Source organism: Aspergillus sclerotioniger, assembly GCF_003184525.1.
Source record: "Aspergillus sclerotioniger CBS 115572 chromosome Unknown BO94scaffold_24, whole genome shotgun sequence".
Taxonomy (NCBI): domain Eukaryota; kingdom Fungi; phylum Ascomycota; class Eurotiomycetes; order Eurotiales; family Aspergillaceae; genus Aspergillus; species Aspergillus sclerotioniger.
The window spans coordinates 236854-256394 of NW_020291014.1; the positions used below are offsets into that span (position 1 = coordinate 236854).

Genomic DNA, 19541 nt, shown 5'->3' on the forward strand with positions numbered 1-19541 from the left:
TCAAACACCTCACGTTCTCTTCCGTTTTACTCCGGGCCTTCGTTCTCAGTTGCTCAATGGCTCTGGACTCATTCTCTTTCACTACGTCGGCCCATGCTCCAACACGTCTCCATCAACGGAGCGTGTCGCGCGCTCAATTGAGTCCGTTCTGGGGACATCCGTCCATCACCGCGACAACCAACCACAGCTTGCAGCGCATCGGAACTTTATTAGCCCGAATCCTTAGCCAGACCGACTCTCCCAGACAGCCTGCCGCGTCTTCCGGAACCTGTCTCGGATTCTTGGTTGGGTTAGCTCGAATGACAGTCGTCACTCATAGAGATGATGCGAAAGACCCAATGGTTAGCCGGTGCTATGTGCTACCATGTATATAGACATGTCCTGCTCGGAGCAGATATCCAAAGCAACTGCCTTGATTCGATATCGAAATCGGGGTTGGTTTAGTACCTGCCTATCAAAGTCCCAAGCGGAACAGCGGGTTGGGCGGACCGGCTCTGGGATAGGTTCGATATCCGCTAAATCACAAAGGCTCACCGCGTCCTGCCTCCAACTCCGCGTCTCAGACCAGACGTGGGTGAGACGACATCTTTAACTGAGTTTAGCCCGTCGAAGCGTATATGTACCAACATGGCTGAGGCAGACATCGTCTCTGATACATTCTCGCCCCATGCATGTAGATTTGTCAGGGCCGCCTTCGCTACGAAACCTATATGACAGTGTTAGTTGGGTGATATCGAACAGCCATCGCGACTGCATACTTACATTACGATCTTGTAAGGCCCAGATCGGGCCAGTTCACTGCGCCACGTGCCCGCCAGACATGTGCGATGGGTCAGCAGTGTGCATGACAGGCTGACAGCATGGCTGACAGCTAACAGCAATGGCGGTTTATCCAACAGAAATCGAGGCAGGGATCGTATTCCCTAGAATACCCGTCTGGATGAACGCTTGTAAGATCCGGTCAACGGCATATGAATCCTGCTGGGGCTTCACTTGAGAACCTCTGCGCGATAGCCGATGCTCTGTCATATACGCGATAGGTGAGATTTTAGCACGCGGAGGGAGCTGGTCGAGCCTGATGTCATACATGTAAAAGAGTCCGGCAAAGATGGGCTAGTATTATCTTTTTGCTAGGGTCCTTCATGCTTCACATTCAGTATCTGATCCAGCTGCCCTGTGCGGGTGATCAGGCGATCACGATAGAGCCCGCTGTGGTGAACCTCAACGGCTCGGGATCTCCGATCACTGTGGGCTCAGTTGCAGTGTCCGGATAGGTGAGTGCGTAACATCACCTCATCAAAGAGGTTGTATACAAAAGTGTAAGGGTGACGCCCCCAGAACGAACATGTGCAGACCAACCTATGTTCCCTGCATGCAGTCAGCATTGATATAGAAATACCATGGGGCGGGAATGTCATTTGCAAGTCGTAGTGAACTGAACTAGTACAGAGTAAACAGATAAGGCAGTTCGTTTGCTTACCGTCAGTCAGTCAAAATCGACTCACCTCAAATTATCCATGTTCGTATATCCTCCATGTATACTCCATAGCTACGACATCAATCCGGAACGCAGCCGCACTGCAGATCCTCCCCTTCAAATTCAGACCCATTACGTAGGAAAGGAATCCCGCCAAGGGAAGACAGCAGGTGCATAACTCAGCCTAAGACGGGACCCTCGCAAAACGTAGCGACTGGCAAGGAAAGAAGTGGATAAGCTGAAGGTTAGTCTGGGTACAGCTAGTCCGCACGGGGATGGGTCAATTCCATCTGGCCTCGTCGCGGGGCACCCCAATACCCATCATCGGGGCTAGTTGCTGTTTGTTTGCTTCTGTGTAACCCTGCACTGTAAGTCTGAGAGAGTGCACATACCCATACACACTTACTGTAAGATTTGTACTCCGTATTCTGGCGGGGGGCCAAATCCAAGTTTTGGGTCAGTAGGTGATGGTATGTGCAGGGTAGATCATGGTCTGTGGAAGACCCCCAACCGCGTGCGGTATGTTGAGATCGTATCAACTGCGGAGTAAAGCACACACAACAGTACAGAAGGGTGTAGTATAGGTAGACAGAAAACCCGAAGCCGATCGCACATACTACCATATCTGGACCCGTGTCCGAGGAATAGTTTCCTACATTCTGACTCGGAACAACCCTAACTTGTCCATCCTGGGGACGTTCTAGAAAACCCATAGTTCTAATTTTCTAAATTCTTATTTGTTGTGTTCTGAAGTTGGCGAACTCTGTTCGATGCGGTGGAGACCCGGATGGGGATTTTCTTTCGTCGGATAAAGTTTGCTTAGCGGGTTTGTTTGTTACTGTGTTACAATGGCCTTGTTTATCTTACCCACTTTGCGGTATCGGGGAAATACCGAGCCATGCTGTTTGGGTATTGGTAATAAGTTGGATTTAGATCCATGCGGATTGGCAATTCGAAAAAGGAAGGAGATTGGATATATAGGTAGGTTATGCAGACATGCATTGTGTTGGTGTTACCTCATGTCTGGTGTGTAGCAGTAGTAGTAGTGCCTCATGCGGGTACTTGTAGCCGCTTATTGCTCTATGTATGTCTGGAAATGGATATGGCAGGAGGATACTATACTACGCAAGCCATTTCTATCGAGGGTAGTATGAGTACTATGCATCGATCATGTGGACCATTTTTATTGACATGAACTTGTTAGGGACTGCTGAATTGATCTTTAACTATATCTTAGATCTGACTCTCCACTATACCTGCTTGTTCGTCGACTATCTATAGACCTGAGATAAATGCAAAAGAGCTTGCAAATCTATAGAACTTCTAGGGTTGCTATCAACTCAAGCAAAATGCTGGAAACACATGAAATCAGACAATTCCCTCGTTGTAGACCGGCCTCAGGCATATAGATGCCAACAGCGCAAACTGTTGTAGTGAACAAAGCCATCATTACGCTTCATTCACTGACATTGAAGAGTTTTTTCAAAGTTTAACTCGCTTGTTCGTCTTTGCTGTTATAATCCCACACAGCTCCCTTCCCCATCTCTCATGTCTCGCCTGGCCTTCTTGAATTTATATATGCCTTATAGGCGCGATATTGACAATCTCACAGTCTCATCCTCATCTACAGTCACTATGTACACATTATCACCACTTTCGTGTACACATCTCAGCAACAAAGGGTAGGCCATCCTGCACTTCCATCCCTAACCCTCCTAGAAAGCATCGCGGGCATCATCGAACACAGACAGGCTTTCGGTTTCATACCAAGCAAGCAGCAAGCTGCATCCAGATTAGCATCCCATCAGGGAAATATCAGAGGGAAAACCAACGGACTTGCCTTAATGATGAAAACAGACTCTGAAAGGCAGTTCAGTTCGAAACCAACCCCAGAACACAAAGTGCTCAAAGGAAAAATGGGATTATCGAGGGTCATCACTTGTCTTGAAACGCCGTAACATTTCAAGCAATCCAATCAAAAGTGATATACTATTTGGGCGAGGGTTATAACAAACTATCGGTTATCATTCGCCTTGGTGATGAAATCGCAGGACATTATCGGGGTGTCTGTTCTGAAGGGCGTTTGATAACCACCTGGGCTCATTAACTGGCTGGGCTCAGCGAATATATCACTTAGCATCTACTTTGCCTTGATGATGATAAACGTGACTCTGTGAGCATGGTCTGAAAGGAATTATCCCCTTTTCCTTTTTTCTTTTCTTGTTTTTGTTTTTGTTTTTTCTTTTTTTGAGAATCGAGTCCCAGTCTTGTTTAATGAAGGCATGAGGGAGGATTTGAGGACATGAGGCGACTGTTGGAGGACAGGGGAACATAACTGCGAGGATTATAGATGGGAGATGGAAGTTACTTTCTATTGTGTTGTATTGGAAAGCTGCCAGGGTATAAAGTTGAACCATATCGCTACTACTATGCTGTTTCTAGGAAGGGAAGATACTATAGGGGAAATATAGAAGTAGTGATGGCCGATGTCAGCCGATATACATAGGACTACCAAGGCCGTAACTAGTTCAACCAGACATGGGCGATAATGGCCTTAAGAATTAGTGCATATAGTAAAATACTACAGAGTAGTCGCAGTGGTTATGTTCAAACGAGAGTAGTGTGATCTCACGCGAAAATATCAGATAAGAAACCCAGGGACGCACCTCTATCTCTATGGATGGATGTCTGAGCTATATGGGATGATTCCTAACCTACAAGTGTACTCCACGGTAGTGTTATCTTTAGTTGCAGCAAAATCTTAGAATCTATCCGATATAGCATATAGAAACCAAATAAAGATCGCGAATTTATGAACGGAGTAAGAACTGTAATCATACCAATACCCCATAATTCACAAGCACTGAAGTATAACAATACACACAATATGAACAAAACTAAAGTGCTTATTGAACCCCCCAATCCTGCCAATATAAACAACTCGATGATCGACACCTGACAGGAACCCACGATGCCCATTCGAGTCATCTCTGCGATGGGCTCCCGTGGAAAGCGGGCCCGAAGCCAACCCCAATAACTTCCAGTCTAACAATTAGTCCGACAAGTTGAGTCTCGAAAGAAGCCGTTTCCCCAGAGTGACGTACGCCAGGCACTCTTCCCGTGTCTCTGTGTGCGACGAAGTCCCGTCTGGGGGATATATTCATTCCCGCTGACAAAGAAGCAAATGGATGGATGGATGAAGTCATTGACAGTGAACCAAAAAGTGATAGGGTTTTGAGGGGATCCGCCAATAAAAGCCCGGGGAAGCACAGGTATCAAAAGGGCTACTCCGCAGGACGATCAATATGTCGCTCCATAGTCCGGAACCATGGTTGGCCAGCGACAATCCGATCCTGGTTATCAAATCCCGGAGGATTGGACTTATCTACGGAAGATCATCGGCGTGTCTAGACACAGAGGACCAAGTAAGTAGGTAAAGTACCTTGCGTAAAGTATGGACTGTGCGGGAGTCAATGCCGTGTTCAACGAGGTCGGGGGAGGGGGAAAGGAAAGGGGACCCCATCATTCAGGGTTGTTCCGGGAAATGCGCGGGCTCGAAAATTGAGCGTCTGTGCCTGGGATTAATTGACTGAAGCGCTGTAGGTCATTGGACAATGGACAGATGCAGAAGTACAAAATTGCCTTGCAGTGGCGTTTGGTCATAGCCGGGAGAGATTCCTCTCGTTACACATCACAAACTCACTGGATTCTGCCCATGACCAGTCCGATAGAAATCAAGGAAGTTACTATTGCCTGACAGCGACGTCAGTGATCAGACCACATCTAAAAGCAAATCCTGATGGTGTAATCCGTACGGAGTACTCCGTTTGTGTTTGTGGTACTTTGTGTCTCCCAACAGCCCGACAATAAGGGGCGCCGCATGGGATGGTGGTGGTAACTAGGTTAATTTTGCCCAAATTTGGATGTTGGATGATGGGTTTCACGAATGTTTCAAGGGACGTTCGAGAACAGGGATACTGCCACCCCCAGCAATTCATCCCCATGACTTTAATGAGTTAGGGGCCTGGGGCCGAGAGGAGGCAGGTTGACACCGTCATAATTATAGCCTTGACTAAGATGGCTGCATCCACACTTACTCCGAACTAGTAACGCATAATAAGTATTCTGCACAGAACATCAGTTCACTTATTTAAGTAGAGTACTTTGTACTAGTAGTAGCTCTTAGCTAGTCTCTTGTCTTATTCAAGATTTGACCTTGGTTTTAGCCTTGGCCGTTGAGGCGTGAGGGCGATATTCGACTTGTCGAACGCCAGAATAGTGGAGCCCCAGGACAAATAAGGGGGTTCGGACCTTGACAGGTGAGCCCCCATCACCAACTCTGGACCCGTGCATCATGCTGGGGCCAATGCACTTTTCTGCAGACCATAGCGATAGTCACTCGAAAACTACTGCGCAGTGTTGGGGGTCTTTGAATAAAATTGGTCCTGCATGCATACTTGCTAAGACGGAGTAGTCACGAGAACCTCAACTGCCGCTCCATGATCTGGAAGTATCGCCCTAGATAGACATGCAAACTATGCCGTCATTTGATATTTTGACAGCGCGAAGAATGCCATGGAACATGATCGCCCTACGGTAGCAGCTTGCTTCCTTTGCCACGGCCTGCGGTTCCACGGTTGAGAAGAATCATGGAAAACCCGAAGAAAAATCGGGATGTATCCAGCCTTCTAACTCAACCACGGTATTTTTGGAGTTAGTTGAGGGGCCAATATAGCATGGGTGGATCTGAAAGAAATTATCTAAGGCCAACCCAGTTTTGAGGCAAAACTCAAGAGAGCTTCGGGGCCCTTAATAATGTTGCAGGGAGCCCTTAAGATGGCGAGCTAAGCTAAGTAGGATAATATACCGAGGTTGCCACTGCCCTGAAAATCCTGTAGTCCGGTTATCCCGACTATTTAATTGCTACAGACGAGGTACATATTTGCCACATCAATAAATGTACGGGCTTCGTCCATCAAGGTCATGGAGAAAAAGGAGACGGATTCAGAAATGAAAGATGCATACTGTAGTAATCATGAACACCAGTCAGCGTCCGAGGTTGCATCCGACAATCCCCCAGAAAGCCTTATGCTCCTTGGCCCGGACCAGAAGATCCGCGAATACGCTGCCGTAAGAGAGCCGATCATCCGTCGCTGTGAATTAGAGTTGAAGAGGACAAGAGTCAGCATGCTGCCTTGGATCTTGCTGACTGGGGGCTGAATCCTTGGGTCCTGTTCGATAGTCACATTGATCCGAAGCGCAGAGGGGCGAGAGGGCCTCACTAAGGCTGAATAGGTAGTACAATGCAATTAATTACGGAGATGGATTCCAGAGTGGCAGACTGGCAGTCGGTAGCTGTGCAACCTGGTATAGTAGTGGCAACCCACCTTGCAATCGTGACTGCTTGGTGTTGTGTACGGAGTACCGACTACTTTAATGTTCTAGCAACATGGTAACCATTGCATGGTACAGGGTACGGGGCGTAACTGGGTGTTTGCTTACACGGTACGGAGTAGTGTCCTGCACATTCCGATCGGGCGTAAGTGGGGAGAACCGCCACCGGCACCACGGTTCCTCCACATCACATATTTTTGGACTTTACTTCGCACCTTTCCTCCGTCAGCCAACGCGATGGTCGGTCATGCTGTGATAATCATGACATGTCTGCAGTGGCGGGCTTTTTTAGGGGAAGGGAATACTACTAAATACTGTCAAGGCAACAAAGGACGTGCTGCTCCATTGTCCGTGTCCTGGACAGACCATCTCTTCCGTTTCTCCGGAGGGGGAAGTGACTAGCAGGGGGTTCAATAGCAATTGTGACCAGGTGGACTAAGAAGGACCGCTGGAAGGGGAAGGGAGCGACCCGGCCAGGCAAAGCTAACCTTTCGGGTGGAAATCTTCCTCGGTGGAGATCCCGTTGATATGCAGCGGTACCGCTTGCCGCTTACGTACGTGTACGCGGTTTCAACTCCTCCCTACTGGCAACAGGAGAACTACACCATCTATACTCTCGACCTACAAAACCACCAGGAGAAGCATGCGAAACAGTCTCCCTTATCTCCTCAGATCTATAGCATATTACGCAAGTCGCTTTCATCCGCCGTTATGACAGTATACGCCCAGGGATCGACGGTTGACCGCCGAAATTGAGGCCAATCGTTGCTGGATTGTGCAAGAGCAGCGGCCTATCGGATACCATTGCCGGGTCAAACGAGGATCGTTATATGAAGGTCAATAGGCATAACCAGCCTCTGCGCATCTATCCGCCGCTCATCATCGAGGGGTGTAGTCCTCCTGAACGCCATTCATAGTCCACCGCTGACAGGCAGCCTCCAATAATCGGCAATGGGGTCGTAGCCTGCAGAAGCCGAAGCCCCATTGTGGCTGGGCTGATAATGTTGGTGATGATGCTGCAGAAATCTCCGACAATTGGCAGCGGATTGATGCAATGGACAGGTAGATGGATAGATCAGTGCAGGGCATATCTACTATCTAGGCGTTGAGGCACCTGACTGGACGGACTATTTTGCCTTGACGTAAGGGGAGCTCAAGTGACGAATCTCCGGAATATTCAGAGTATCTACTGCCTATGTGGATGAACTGCATGGACAATGCTCAGCCCAGCTTAGCTCTGACTACGCAGTGCATGATGACCTCAGCGCTTCTCGACATGACCACTACTATTGTGGGCAGTACCTTTGCTTCTATAGTACCCGTTCGCACCCTCATGAAACCTTAGCATGAGGGGAGTATTCAGGGGCAGTCAGGTACCGTAGGTTTGTCCGGACCGGGACTCCGTGTTGAGAGCGAGTGTATCCAGTCCCTGGATCGGCTCCACTGCGTGGTTTAGTGAGTTCCAGCATCCATGGCTCGGCGGTCATGGCCCCACTGCTGGGCCAGTAATCGTCAACTCCGAATTCACAATACCATACCGACCGGGTTCCCCTCTCTCTCCGGGGGGCGTAACCATGGAGCAGGAACGAAGGACCGCCCGAGAAATGGTGGGTGGTGAGTTGACGGTGAGCGGACGAAAGCGCTGAGGGATGGCGGGCTAGTCCCCATTGAGGCGGGGGAAAAATACCAATTCCCGTAATACTGACTGATCGCTCCGCCCCAGCGACTATCAACGGCGTCGCTGGACCGGCTCGGACGCCGTCGTAAAATTGTTCACACCAGCGTGATATCTCTCCATGATGGCTGTTAGCCTGTTAGCCTGTTAGCCTGTTCCGCCTTCTCCTTTCCCTCCCTCTGCCGGTCCCAGATTCTCGTCTCTCCCTCCCCTCCCTCCTCCCTACCCAACTAACCTTTTGTCTGTGTTTCTCACGCATCCATCCAGTTCTCCTCCACCTGTGGTCAATCCAATCTCATCCTCTCGTCGGGGCGTTTCCTTCAGGTTGGACCCCCACTACGTCTTGAACCCCCCCCACTTGGTACCCCTAAATAGTAAATCCTCCTTCTTGTCCTTCACAATTCAAACTTCGTCCTGCCTGGTCCTGTCCTCCTGATCCGTCAGGAGCATCATTCCCGCGGCCCATGTGGAAACATCGGCCCTCTCCCAGATCGGAGTCCTCGTCTGGGAATAATAATAATGACGATTCTGGCGTATCCGAGCGTGGCCCTGCTGGCCGTCCTAAAAAGAAGTCTCCGCTCCGTAAGTCCTCTTACTATAGTGCCTCGTACTAGTCTTACTCTTGATTATTGTTAACTTTCGGCTGCTGAGTCTTTTATTATTATTATTGTTGTCCTTCTCTTTCTGGTTATCATTACACTTTTTGCCTTTCTGTCGGATTCTTCTGGCTGCTGTCTGTCTGTCATCCACTCCTTTCCCTCCTTATCTCTCACTCTCTCTCACTCACGCACTCACGGTCTGCTCCTCGTGCCGGAGTGCCTCTGACCACTCTCCTCTCCTCTCTCTCCTCTCCTCTCCCTTGCCTGTCGCAGACATTCATTGTTAGACTATACTCACCTGGGAGGAGAGCAAGTGAATCGCAACACTATCCCCCCGTCATTTCACACTGGTGTTATGCAATACTACCGCTTCAACTCGTCTTTGCCGTTGTCTCTATTGGCGTCCGCTCCTGCTCTGGCTTCCCTCTCGCTCCATCACTGACCTGGACGGATCCAATATCATTGGCAGACTTCTTCTCCAGTTCAAAATCACGTTCGCCGCCACCACCTCCCCGAACATTCACCTATATCCCACTGGAGCGCCCGGGCACCGCTTACTCTGTTCACCCTGGTCGTCCTCGTGCCCATTCCACCACCACCGCGGGCTCCTCGATTCATTCTGGCCAACGGGGTCCAGGCTTGCCACCGAATCCCTATCCCGGTTCATCCAGTGTGCTTGATAACTCCAGGTCAGATAGGCCAATGGCGGGCGTAATAGATGTTGATCGCACCCGGACACGGAGAGACAGAACGTTCGTTGGCACCGATTGCGCAATCTGTGATGAGCCGCTGGAACACACCTTGCGTGGAGAGCGTGTCCTCCAGTTCTCCTGTACTCATGTCTCGCATGAAGCTTGCTTCTATGAATATATTCGCGAATATGAAGGCCAGTACTGCCCAACATGCGATGCGCCGTTAGGACTTGATACTAGTCGTGGGGGAAACATGATGGACCTCGGTACGTGTTATCACCCTTGCAGGGCTCGGAATGAAAACGTGCTGATCATTGCCTCATTCAGAAAAACTCAGCAATATTGTCCGCTCTGTGACTAGCGATGCTGCGACGCAACGAAGTGGCATACCCAACCTTCCCCCATGGGAAGCCGTCCCGGTCCAAGCACGACGGCCCAGTGATGCGGGAAGTCATGCGGGAAGTCATGCAGGAAGCAGACCGCCCAACCGTGAGAGCCGAGATGCCTATAGCCGGCGTGACAGTCGGGACACTAGCAGTCACCGCGAACGCGAACGTGTTGAACGCCTGACTACGGGTTCCCGCCAACAACACTCGCGTAATGGGAGTGTTGCTGGGTCATCCGATTACAACGACTCTCACCATCATGCAGTCAACGGGAGACGACATGACTACGACGTGCAAGCTATGGAATCCGACATCAGCTCGCGTCCCACCGTCACCAGGAACCCAATTCCCGCGCCAACTGTGACTATTCGTAGCGAGTTTCCAACCCTGAACCGGTCGCGCCAGCAGCAGTCTTTAACGTGCCTGATCACGGTAGAAGTGCCCGAGGGCAGTTGGCACCCCGATGCAAACGATCTGAACAGTGCCGATCAGCCCCAGGATGAACCTTACGGTTCAATGCAAGTACCCGCCGGCCAAGAGCCCAAACAAGTCCCGTTTGAAAGCCAGGAGAATTTGGATGAACTTGCTGAGGAGTTGCGGAATAAGGTGGACAACTGGCATGGACTTGAATTCAACCGGTAACTTGCCCACTGGGATGGGTGATTGTGAATCTGACAGGCTAATTTCAACCTAGGTTTGGCAAGCTTCGCTTGCACGGTCATATGAGCGTGGGAAAGGATCGTGCATCCTGGCAGGACCTGGAATGTTATCTTTTTGGAGAGATGCTCATCTGTGTCAAGGAAAAGAAGGCTCCTTCGCGCCGTCACTATGATGATGATCAATCCAAGCCCAAGGCAACCCGGTGTACATTAAAAGGCTCGATCCTGATCAAGAAGCACCTGAACAGCATGGAAGCCGCTGCAGGTGAGTCTCAAGCCGGTTTGCGAGAATCTATTTCGGCGAACGCTTAGCTAACAGTTGTTGCAGACGAGCCGATCCTAGCGCTGAACTTGTCCGTCACAGAGCTTCCCTGCTTTTACCTTCGTTTCCCAAACCGCAGCCAGTTGGACCTCTGGCGTCGTTCCCTCCTCGATCTTCATCCTATGGATGGTATGTCCCGGAATGCTGATTACGACCTCGATGCTTCGGGCACGGAGGAGGATGATTATCGCAATAATCAAATCAAGCGTCAGGCCTCTATCAACTCATCCTACGGAGCAGCACGGTCGATCAACACGACTATTACCGATTACACGAACACGGGTCCGGAGAGCCCGGCGCAATCCATCCATATTCCACTCGACCTTGTAGTTGTGATCCCAATTTCATCTTCCATGCAAGGACTGAAGATTACTCTTCTGCGTGATGCACTCAAATTCCTCGTCCAAAACCTTGGTCCTCGGGACCGTATGGGATTGGTGACATTTGGCTCTAACTGTGGAGGAGCCCCAATTGTCGGAATGACTACTAAATCGTGGGGTGGATGGCCCAAGGTCTTTGAGACCATCCGCCCCGTCGGACAGAAAAGTCTTCGCGCCGATGTGGTCGAGGGTGCTAACGTGGCCATGGACTTGCTCATGCAACGGAAAGCGTCGAACCCTATCTCCACCATCCTTTTGATCAGCGACACTTCCACGTCCGATCCCGACAGCGTCGATTTTGTTGTATCCAGGGCTGAAGCTGCGAAGTTCGTTCCCTCCACTTCCCCGAAAACTGACGCCATACTAACTGCTCACAGGGTTAACATTCACTCCTTTGGCCTTGGCTTGACACACAAGCCGGACACCATCATTGAACTTTCCACCCGCACCAAAGGATCCTACCTCTATGTGAAGGATTGGATGATGCTTCGGGAGTGTCTCGCTGGTTGTTTGGGTGCGTTGCAGACCACCTCGCACCAGAACGTGAAGCTGAAGCTTCGTCTGCCCGAGGGTTCTCCTGCCAAGTTCGTGAAAATCAGTGGAGCACTCCATACAACAAAACGAGCCACTGGTCGCGATGCAGAGGCTGCTCTCGGGGACTTCCGGTTTGGTGACAAGCGTGATGTGCTCGTTCAACTTGTCATCCCCCCCGATAACGCGACGCAAGACCTTACGCCTCAGGATGCGTGGGAAAGTCTAGTGTCCGGACTCGAGGCACTGGGAGGCATGTCTGACGGCGACGACCAACGTGTGTCAAGTGTGGAGGAGGTCCCGCTGATCCAAGCAGACCTAACCTATGGCGACCTTCTGCGAGAGGGCCACCTGACCCATCCTCCCCGGCCCTCGCTTTTAGCGATCACCATGCTTCCACCAAACCCGAAAGCCAAACCTGGCCGCCCGTCCACCCCGGCCATCCCTCCTCATCCGTCCATTGTTCAGCGACGCATGGAGCTTTTGACATCCGACATGTTGACACGAGCATTGACGTTGATCTCTCGCGGGCAGCATGATCGTGCGCAGCATCTGTTGACCGAGACTCGCAGTATTCTCAAAGGCCTGGGCAAGGGTGGACTTCCTCCACTCCCTGGCATGAGGCCGGCGGGTACCAGCGACGCGGGTAGCAGAGCAGATACTCCCACCTCGTCTTCCCCCAAGTCGTCTATGTTTGATGGCCACTCCTCAGCGGCTTCTGATACGGCGACCATCACTTCTGTCTCTGCAGTCGATGGACAGACCATGACGGCGTTGGACGCAGACCTGCAGTCAGCGCTGGAGTGGATCAACCATCCGGCGGTATTCTCCCGAGACTCCCGCAAGGCCGTGCTGCAAGGGATTGGGGTGATCTCATCGCAACGAGCATACACTTTCCGGTCGCCATCCGAGGCACACTGGGCCCAGCGAGTCGCAGGAGTGCGACTGCTGACGGAACGGTCCAAGGAATGGCGTGAAACCGGCGACGACGCGTTGACTGAAGAATAAATGTGACGACTACCGATCTATTAATGTGTCATCTATACTGGATGTAACACTCAGTCCTTCGTTTGTTTCCTTTTCATTTCTCGTTATTTATCTTCTCGATTATGATACCACTCTGTTTTACCACGACTGTGCGACATGATACCACGGTTTGATTTCTAACTCTGACTGTTTCTTTGTATCTCTACTGGAATCTCCTGTACATACCAGGTTTCGTTCATATAACTAATAGGCTGGGAGGTATATGTTTGGGTTTGAATGATTTACGGCTCCTGGGTATGGGTGGCAGTCATGATGTTTCTATACAAGTCTACTCGCAATTCATTATCCGGTTGATGCATTATCTGGGTAGCTTTAGAAAATGCTGTACGATGGGGTTTGAGTCGTGTCTCCATGCGGTGGAGGACCGCAGCTGTCCCGAGACGCTCCCATCACCTCCACGTACTAGATCAAGATGCCGCGTCGCACACGTCCACATATTCCTAGCGAACTAACCTGCTCTGCTTGCCCTGCTCGTTAGGCTATTATTCCTCATCTTTGCATCCCGCCCAAAGATACCCAGTTTCATCAATTACCCAGATCTAGGTCTTCTACCCGTGACTCTCATTATAGCTCCAGCCAAATTGAATGAAGAGCAACGCATCACCCATCTCACCTCACACATGGTAGAGCACTCCTGTATAAACCTCAACCCATCTCCGTACTGTTTGAACGGTCGCCTAGCGAGCGATGTGAGCTTATCGGGGTCATAATTATGGAAATCATCACCTAAGTGAATACTTAGCCAACTGAGTAGAGTCTTGGGGAATGGAAGGGAAGGGACTTATTCTTTTCAGAGGGTGTCTCTTGCGAAGGAGAAGTGGGGTGTCGTTGAGGAGTGGGATATATGTGACAAGGATTGAAGGAAATGAATAAGAGCGATGGTGGGGGAGAGGGGGTAGTAGTAGTTTGTTCTGGGAATGTGCGTGACTGTGATAGAAGGGATCCGGATGGGTGGGATTGCTTTGATGGATTTGATGAATAGATGACTATAGGATGTCTAAGAAGAGAAGGAGGAATGAAGATGGTCCTAGTGCCATCACCTGATTGCCGGTCGAGCGGTAGTACTAGAGAGCGGTGTAAGGTACTGGAGGAAGAAAAGAAATCTTGGGTGATTAGGGATCAGATGGTTCTAGACAGGAAGCATCTCGTTATTCCATTGGTAGTGCTGACAGATTATGGTCTACTGCAATGTGATAGAAATAGAAGAACGATGCAGGAGGAGAGAGCCTATCTTATGCACTTGTGATGGTTTTCGAAGCGGGGTGGAGTCACCGAAGCCTCGGGACAGAAGCAAGTCTACGGTGTGGACGGGACTTAATGCATGAGGTCCCTCCAGTAGGCCTCCAGGCTGACTTAAGCATCTCACGTAAGGAATATAGTGCCAATTTAAGGGTACCTAACCCTGCACACGTGAAACCCTAATGATGAGGGGTATTCAATCATGGACCGTAGGGTCTTTCTGGTTTAGTGGTACTCACGTAGCTCTCGTCAATTGACCGGACCTGGGTCAAGGCTTGATCTAACTCTTCACCAGTTGGAGTAGGGGAAGTGCCATGTCTCTCATCATGTCCAAGCGAGAAGGAACAAAGTGGTAGCTCATGCCACAAGTGACTGTGATACATGCCTGCATCGAGCGGGGGAAACTATAAGGGATGATCCGAAGAGCGACCTATAGAAGACATCCGCGACAGAAGCGCCGACAAGAGTAGGAAACAGAGATCTAGAGAGACAGACCAAAGAGAATGTGATCCAATTTTAGAAATGTGGGTGATAGATGGCACTAAACGTGACGAAGTTGATAGCTGAGGGGGAGTATGCACCTGACTGGGTAAGGGTAAGGGAGATGTACGATACCGTATCATACAGCCGATACTAGGACTGACAGGTTGGGCAAAGATATGTATCTTGAAAGCAGGATGGGTAGGAGGGAGAGGGGAACAGGAGAGTGATGCAAGCGCTGAGATGACAGTATGATCTAAAATTAACAGTCTCATGGCGGGGAAGACCCCTGGACGGGCGTAGTTCATGTTGATAGTGGAGACGAATGACAATATGTCCGTGTGATGGGATGAGAGATATGTAGGTGTAATAGCGTGGATGTCGAGTTTTTCGAGCCGACAGGGACACTTACCTGACTAGTGAACCAAGCCTTGATATGATTGATCAGTGAGGCAAGTTAGCAGCAAACCATAAGCGCGGAAGACCCCATCAACTTCATGGACCCCAGACAACCCAGGAAGGATAAGAATAGAACAAACGACAAGAACATCTCTTGTCTAGCCTGCATATGAATTTAGTCTGCTCAGTAAGGGCCATCGTGTGACGGAAACGACGGCTAGTCAGCCATTGATCCGCTAGCTCTCGGGGTGGGCTGCGGAGGAGGGGAACGGGGACTTTAGTGTAAGTGGGCGGGCATTTGCCATCAGGTTAGTACGAGAGAGGGTTTGATCAGCGGAGCACATCGTGCTGCATTCGTATTGGCTGGTTGAGAACGCATTATCATCGGGGTTGCGTGCTGGTTTGATAGTCGTTTGGGGTTCGGATAAGTGATTGTCATTTGAGGGATGGAAGCTGGATGAATGAGGTTTTTTTGGGATCAATTTCGAATTGACCAGAAAGGTAAATTGCAAAGGAATAGAATGACACCTCTTATAAACCACCTGGACAGCCTTCCCCGCTATTTGGATTGCTCTGGGGGTCGAGTAGACACTGGGGGTGTAGTTATGAGGTTGAGATAGCGTGCAGGAAATCCAAAAATAGGCTGGATCTGCAGGGATCATATTCTTAGAACAGCGGCCGATCTAATCTTAGTACCCGCCGGGGTGGCCTGTTGCCAAGAATATCTCCCCGGCGCTTAATCGCTGGCTTGATTGGAAGGATGGCCTTCCTGAACATGAACCGTCACAGATTTAGCCTCCGCGCTAACTCGGAGCTCTGGAGTCCTCAGACCAGGTGTTCATTGGTGCAGATCCATGGTGGTTGCTGTAGCGTGCATGGACATGCTGCCGTGATGCCGCTATGCCGCCGGTGTTGCTGTTTATAGATCCTCACTAGTAATGATCGAATGGTATCACACCATGGGTGATTGGTTCTCACCAAAGCGCCCGCTATCTTCTCAGTGGAGTTAGAGAGTACGACTATGTTAATCCTGTCGCTCATATATAGACATGTGACTCTGATGTAAGAGCTGAAGTAAGCAAGCCATTGTAGGATCGGAATCGCTGAGCCTCATCGCATCTTTTACCAACAGGAGCACAAATCCGATTCATTTCAGATGTATAGGCAATTAGGCCAGTGGAAAATTCCAACAGTCGTTACAAAATTATCATGGCGAACCGCCCAGTACTCCGTAGCATACATCAAGAATAGAACGGGAGTGCACAGGCGCCTAGCTCCACCCGCCCAGCGCTAAGTGACATACCTAGATATCACACTTGGCTGAAGTGCACTATGCTCAAGTAAACGACGACTCTCTGGAACTTAACAAACGGCCATTGCCGCTCTGTCTTCTACAGGAAGGCGCGATGGCCAAAGGTATCAGTTCCTTTGCCAACCCATGCGAAATTCCGTCGATGCTTGGCGCCTCTCCAGGGTCCAGTCCAATCTCCGCAAAGCGCCGTGTCCTCGAGCTTAAGATGTAAGGGGCACCCGTTGAAACCATTATCTTAACAACAAGATGCGATCTCCGCTCCGTGATTGGAACACAGCCTACCGATAGCGTCTATGATGCCACTGATCCTGGATAATCTTCTGCAGGCTATACCGTTTGTGTCGGTAGTTCTGCAGGTGCACGTTTGGGATTCCCCGTACTCTTCGGTGGTTGTGATGACAACGGAGTCCAACAGTGGTTGTAGAACCGCGCGCGTTTCTGCAACGAACCATGCAGAGAGGATCATAGGCGAGTTGAACCAGGAAGATAGCCGTCGATACCTCCAGCGAAGGAGGTGCAGAGAGGGGACATGATTCAGATGGCGCGCGACAACGCTGCTGGAGACGCCTCCTTTGCTGTCGACAGCAGGAGGGGATATCCTGAAAACGGCTATAAAACGGCCGAAGGACCTGGCTGGACTTGCTTCTCATCGCCATCCACAAAAGTCTTGACTTTCTTCTCTCCTTGTCTCATCTTGCGGTCATAATTTGGGGTTGTATCAGCTGGACTGTGCACCTCTGCTAGCTCAACGGGATCATCTCCGAATCCAGCTCACTTGCCCCGACGATCCCAGGATCCCAGCAAACGGCCAGATTACCCAGCTCCGGGCTGTGCAAGATCTCATCGCCTGCAGGCTGTTCTTATTTTGTTCTTAGACCGAGTGGTTTGTAAGTGGATGACTGGATCGTGGTGTTGCTATTTTAGACAGCTGAGCGGACTAACCATGTTGGGTTAGGTCAGATACGACCCGAGGGCCGTCCATACATACAACTTGCCGTATTGATACTGTCTGGTACAGAAACCGGTACGTTTCCGGGCGATATCTGACGGGAAGTATATGCTTCTGACTGCTATCCAGATCCTGTCCTTTCCAGAAGGCCCCCAATTTCGAATCCTTCCCCTGTTGCCCCCCCGGCCTAGATAAGGCTGCTGCTGCCCGGCGCCCCTATCCATCAAATCCGAATCATAATCTCCTTCATCTACATAATCAGCCGGCTGGCCAGCTCCCTCAACTCTGTTCACCTCCTCTCATTCATACCATTCACCTTCTCTCATTCACTTGAAAGGCAGTGTTCAAGATGGCTCCAACGAAGCCAGTCCTCCCCCCATTGAGCACGCCGAAGAACATGACCTTTCCTTCCGAATTTCGGGAACGTACCTGGACATGCCTTGACATAGACAGGCCGATCAAGGAGGTCAAGAAAGAAGACCAAGACGAAGACGAGAACGACAATGATGTTGTCACCATTACTCCTCCACCAGCCTATACGGAATTTCTCAATACCTTCAGTCCGATCTTTGCATGCCCTGCCAACTCTCGAGAAAACTTCTATAAATACATGCGTGACAAGCCTCGCCCTTCTCCCGCCTCTCCACCCCTCAGTGCCACCTCTATCACGTTCTCAGGCGGAAACGTACCTAAGAGCACTACTACTCCTGCACCTGTTCAGGCTTCACGGGCTTCACGACCGACCAAAAGCCCTATTCATACCCAACGCATGCGCCTCCCTCCACCATACCTTTATACTCCCGTGTCCGCATCTCCGCGAAGCGCACATCCCCTTCGCTCACCGTTTACCCCATCGGATTGGAGACAGCAGCGTTTCTTCGACTCTCCTATCAGTGAGACTGGCAATGCCTTCTGCGTACGACATGTCACCACCACAACAGTCACATATAAGCGGGCACCTCAGCTGGATCCACCACCACAGGGCAAGCGGAGAAAGAATGCCAGTCGTCGGACTACGTGAGCGTTTAAAGATGATCTTAACTACTTATTAACAAGGGTCCTGGTGAATCCTTGTTTCCTACGCCTTTTCTTTCTTTGTCATGGGTGCATTGTACACGGCCGGGGATACATTATTGGGCATTTTGGACTGGTTTTACGACTTTCCTATGTCAGTTTCATTCGCTGTACTATGGTCTCTGGTGTGCATGATGTGTCTGGTACCTCTGGGATGGCGTTATGAGATGTTGTCACTTGCATTTGTTACATGTATGGCTTAGTTGCGAATCTTTCGTTCACTGTCCATTTGCGTTTCTTTCCGTCTCTCGATTTACATGTTGCCTAGAGCGCAGGAATAACCCCAAATGCCACAAATGTCCATTTGGAACTGTCCCAATCCAAAAAGTCTAAACCATCCGTAGAAGATAATCCAACCCAAAAAACCTCCAATCCCACCCCCAGTCCCTATCAAGCCACCAAATAAGCCCCAAATTAAACACGCAGTCAGTGACCGTACAATCTACCTAGCCCCGAAACCCGGAACTTAAATGACGGAATCTAAGCATCCTCCAGGATCGAATCCTCCCACGTGCGCTCGAGCCACGTTCCACCAATCAAGTGCTTAGCCTACACCGCCCAACAAAGTCCGACTCACCTAAGGTACCCTGTCATCTTAGCCTCTTAGCTACAACATGAGCATTCAGGCATCGTATTATCCCTCCCTTCCATGTGGAACCTATACGTTCACTGTTGCGGAATATGGTTGGTTAGTTGGACATCTAGTGTTGAGGCTGAGTTGTTGGTCCCGCGCGGCTAGAAGTACCTACTTACTATCGTACTAGTAGGTAAGCTTGGTTTAGGCTTTCTTTGTTCTTTGTTCTTTGTGCTGATAGGGTTAGAGGGATCGGTGCGCGCTTAGTACCTTGGTGGTGGTAGGTGGTATGGGAAACTGTTACTGGGTAGTATGGTAATTTTTGTGTGATGGTGTCGTTTGGGTGGGTTTG

The 19541-nt window shown here is 50.2% G+C and overlaps 5 protein-coding genes across 5 annotated transcripts; 3 read left to right on the forward strand and 2 right to left on the reverse strand.

The window, feature by feature from the left end:
- Positions 1-1476: 1476 nt before the first annotated feature.
- BO94DRAFT_178235 (uncharacterized protein) lies at positions 1477-2186 on the reverse strand. Its single transcript, XM_025605954.1, has one exon. The coding sequence runs from the start codon at positions 2098-2100 to the stop codon at positions 1738-1740; it is 363 nt and encodes a 120-aa protein (XP_025464776.1). The 5' UTR covers positions 2101-2186; the 3' UTR covers positions 1477-1737.
- Positions 2187-6818: 4632 nt separating this feature from the next.
- On the forward strand, positions 6819-7511 carry BO94DRAFT_178287 (uncharacterized protein). The gene has a single exon (XM_025605957.1). The coding sequence runs from the start codon at positions 6941-6943 to the stop codon at positions 7271-7273; it is 333 nt and encodes a 110-aa protein (XP_025464777.1). The 5' UTR covers positions 6819-6940; the 3' UTR covers positions 7274-7511.
- Positions 7512-9370: 1859 nt separating this feature from the next.
- On the forward strand, positions 9371-13261 carry BO94DRAFT_178257 (von Willebrand and RING finger domain protein). The gene is made up of 5 exons (XM_025605956.1): positions 9371-10103; positions 10165-10861; positions 10918-11147; positions 11211-11910; positions 11962-13261. The coding sequence occupies exons 1-5, from the start codon at positions 9848-9850 to the stop codon at positions 13121-13123; spliced, it is 3045 nt and encodes a 1014-aa protein (XP_025464778.1). The 5' UTR covers positions 9371-9847; the 3' UTR covers positions 13124-13261.
- Positions 13262-14607: 1346 nt separating this feature from the next.
- On the reverse strand, positions 14608-15353 carry BO94DRAFT_178242 (uncharacterized protein). The gene has a single exon (XM_025605955.1). It carries the CDS (start codon positions 15187-15189, stop codon positions 14806-14808), a length of 384 nt encoding a protein of 127 aa, XP_025464779.1. The 5' UTR covers positions 15190-15353; the 3' UTR covers positions 14608-14805.
- Positions 15354-17576: 2223 nt separating this feature from the next.
- On the forward strand, positions 17577-18670 carry BO94DRAFT_178400 (uncharacterized protein). The gene is made up of 2 exons (XM_025605959.1): positions 17577-17616; positions 17671-18670. Exon 2 carries the CDS (start codon positions 17891-17893, stop codon positions 18560-18562), a length of 672 nt encoding a protein of 223 aa, XP_025464780.1. The 5' UTR covers positions 17577-17616; positions 17671-17890; the 3' UTR covers positions 18563-18670.
- The last annotated feature ends 871 nt before the right edge of the window (positions 18671-19541 follow it).

What these genes read in the sequence shown, in the direction of transcription:
- BO94DRAFT_178400 (XM_025605959.1), top strand. Translation starts at nt 17,891, where the DNA reads ATGGCTCCAACGAAGCCAGTCCTCCCCCCATTGAGCACGCCGAAGAAC.
- BO94DRAFT_178257 (XM_025605956.1), top strand. Translation starts at nt 9,848, where the DNA reads ATGGCGGGCGTAATAGATGTTGATCGCACCCGGACACGGAGAGACAGA. An exon ending in CATGGACTTGAATTCAACCG is followed by an intron (nt 10,862 to 10,917) that starts GTAACTTGCCCA and finishes ATTTCAACCTAG; the next exon opens with GTTTGGCAAGCTTCGCTTGC. An exon ending in CAGCATGGAAGCCGCTGCAG is followed by an intron (nt 11,148 to 11,210) that starts GTGAGTCTCAAG and finishes CAGTTGTTGCAG; the next exon opens with ACGAGCCGATCCTAGCGCTG.
- BO94DRAFT_178235 (XM_025605954.1), bottom strand. Translation starts at nt 2,100, where the DNA reads ATGGTAGTATGTGCGATCGGCTTCGGGTTTTCTGTCTACCTATACTAC.
- BO94DRAFT_178287 (XM_025605957.1), top strand. Translation starts at nt 6,941, where the DNA reads ATGGTACAGGGTACGGGGCGTAACTGGGTGTTTGCTTACACGGTACGG.
- BO94DRAFT_178242 (XM_025605955.1), bottom strand. Translation starts at nt 15,189, where the DNA reads ATGAACTACGCCCGTCCAGGGGTCTTCCCCGCCATGAGACTGTTAATT.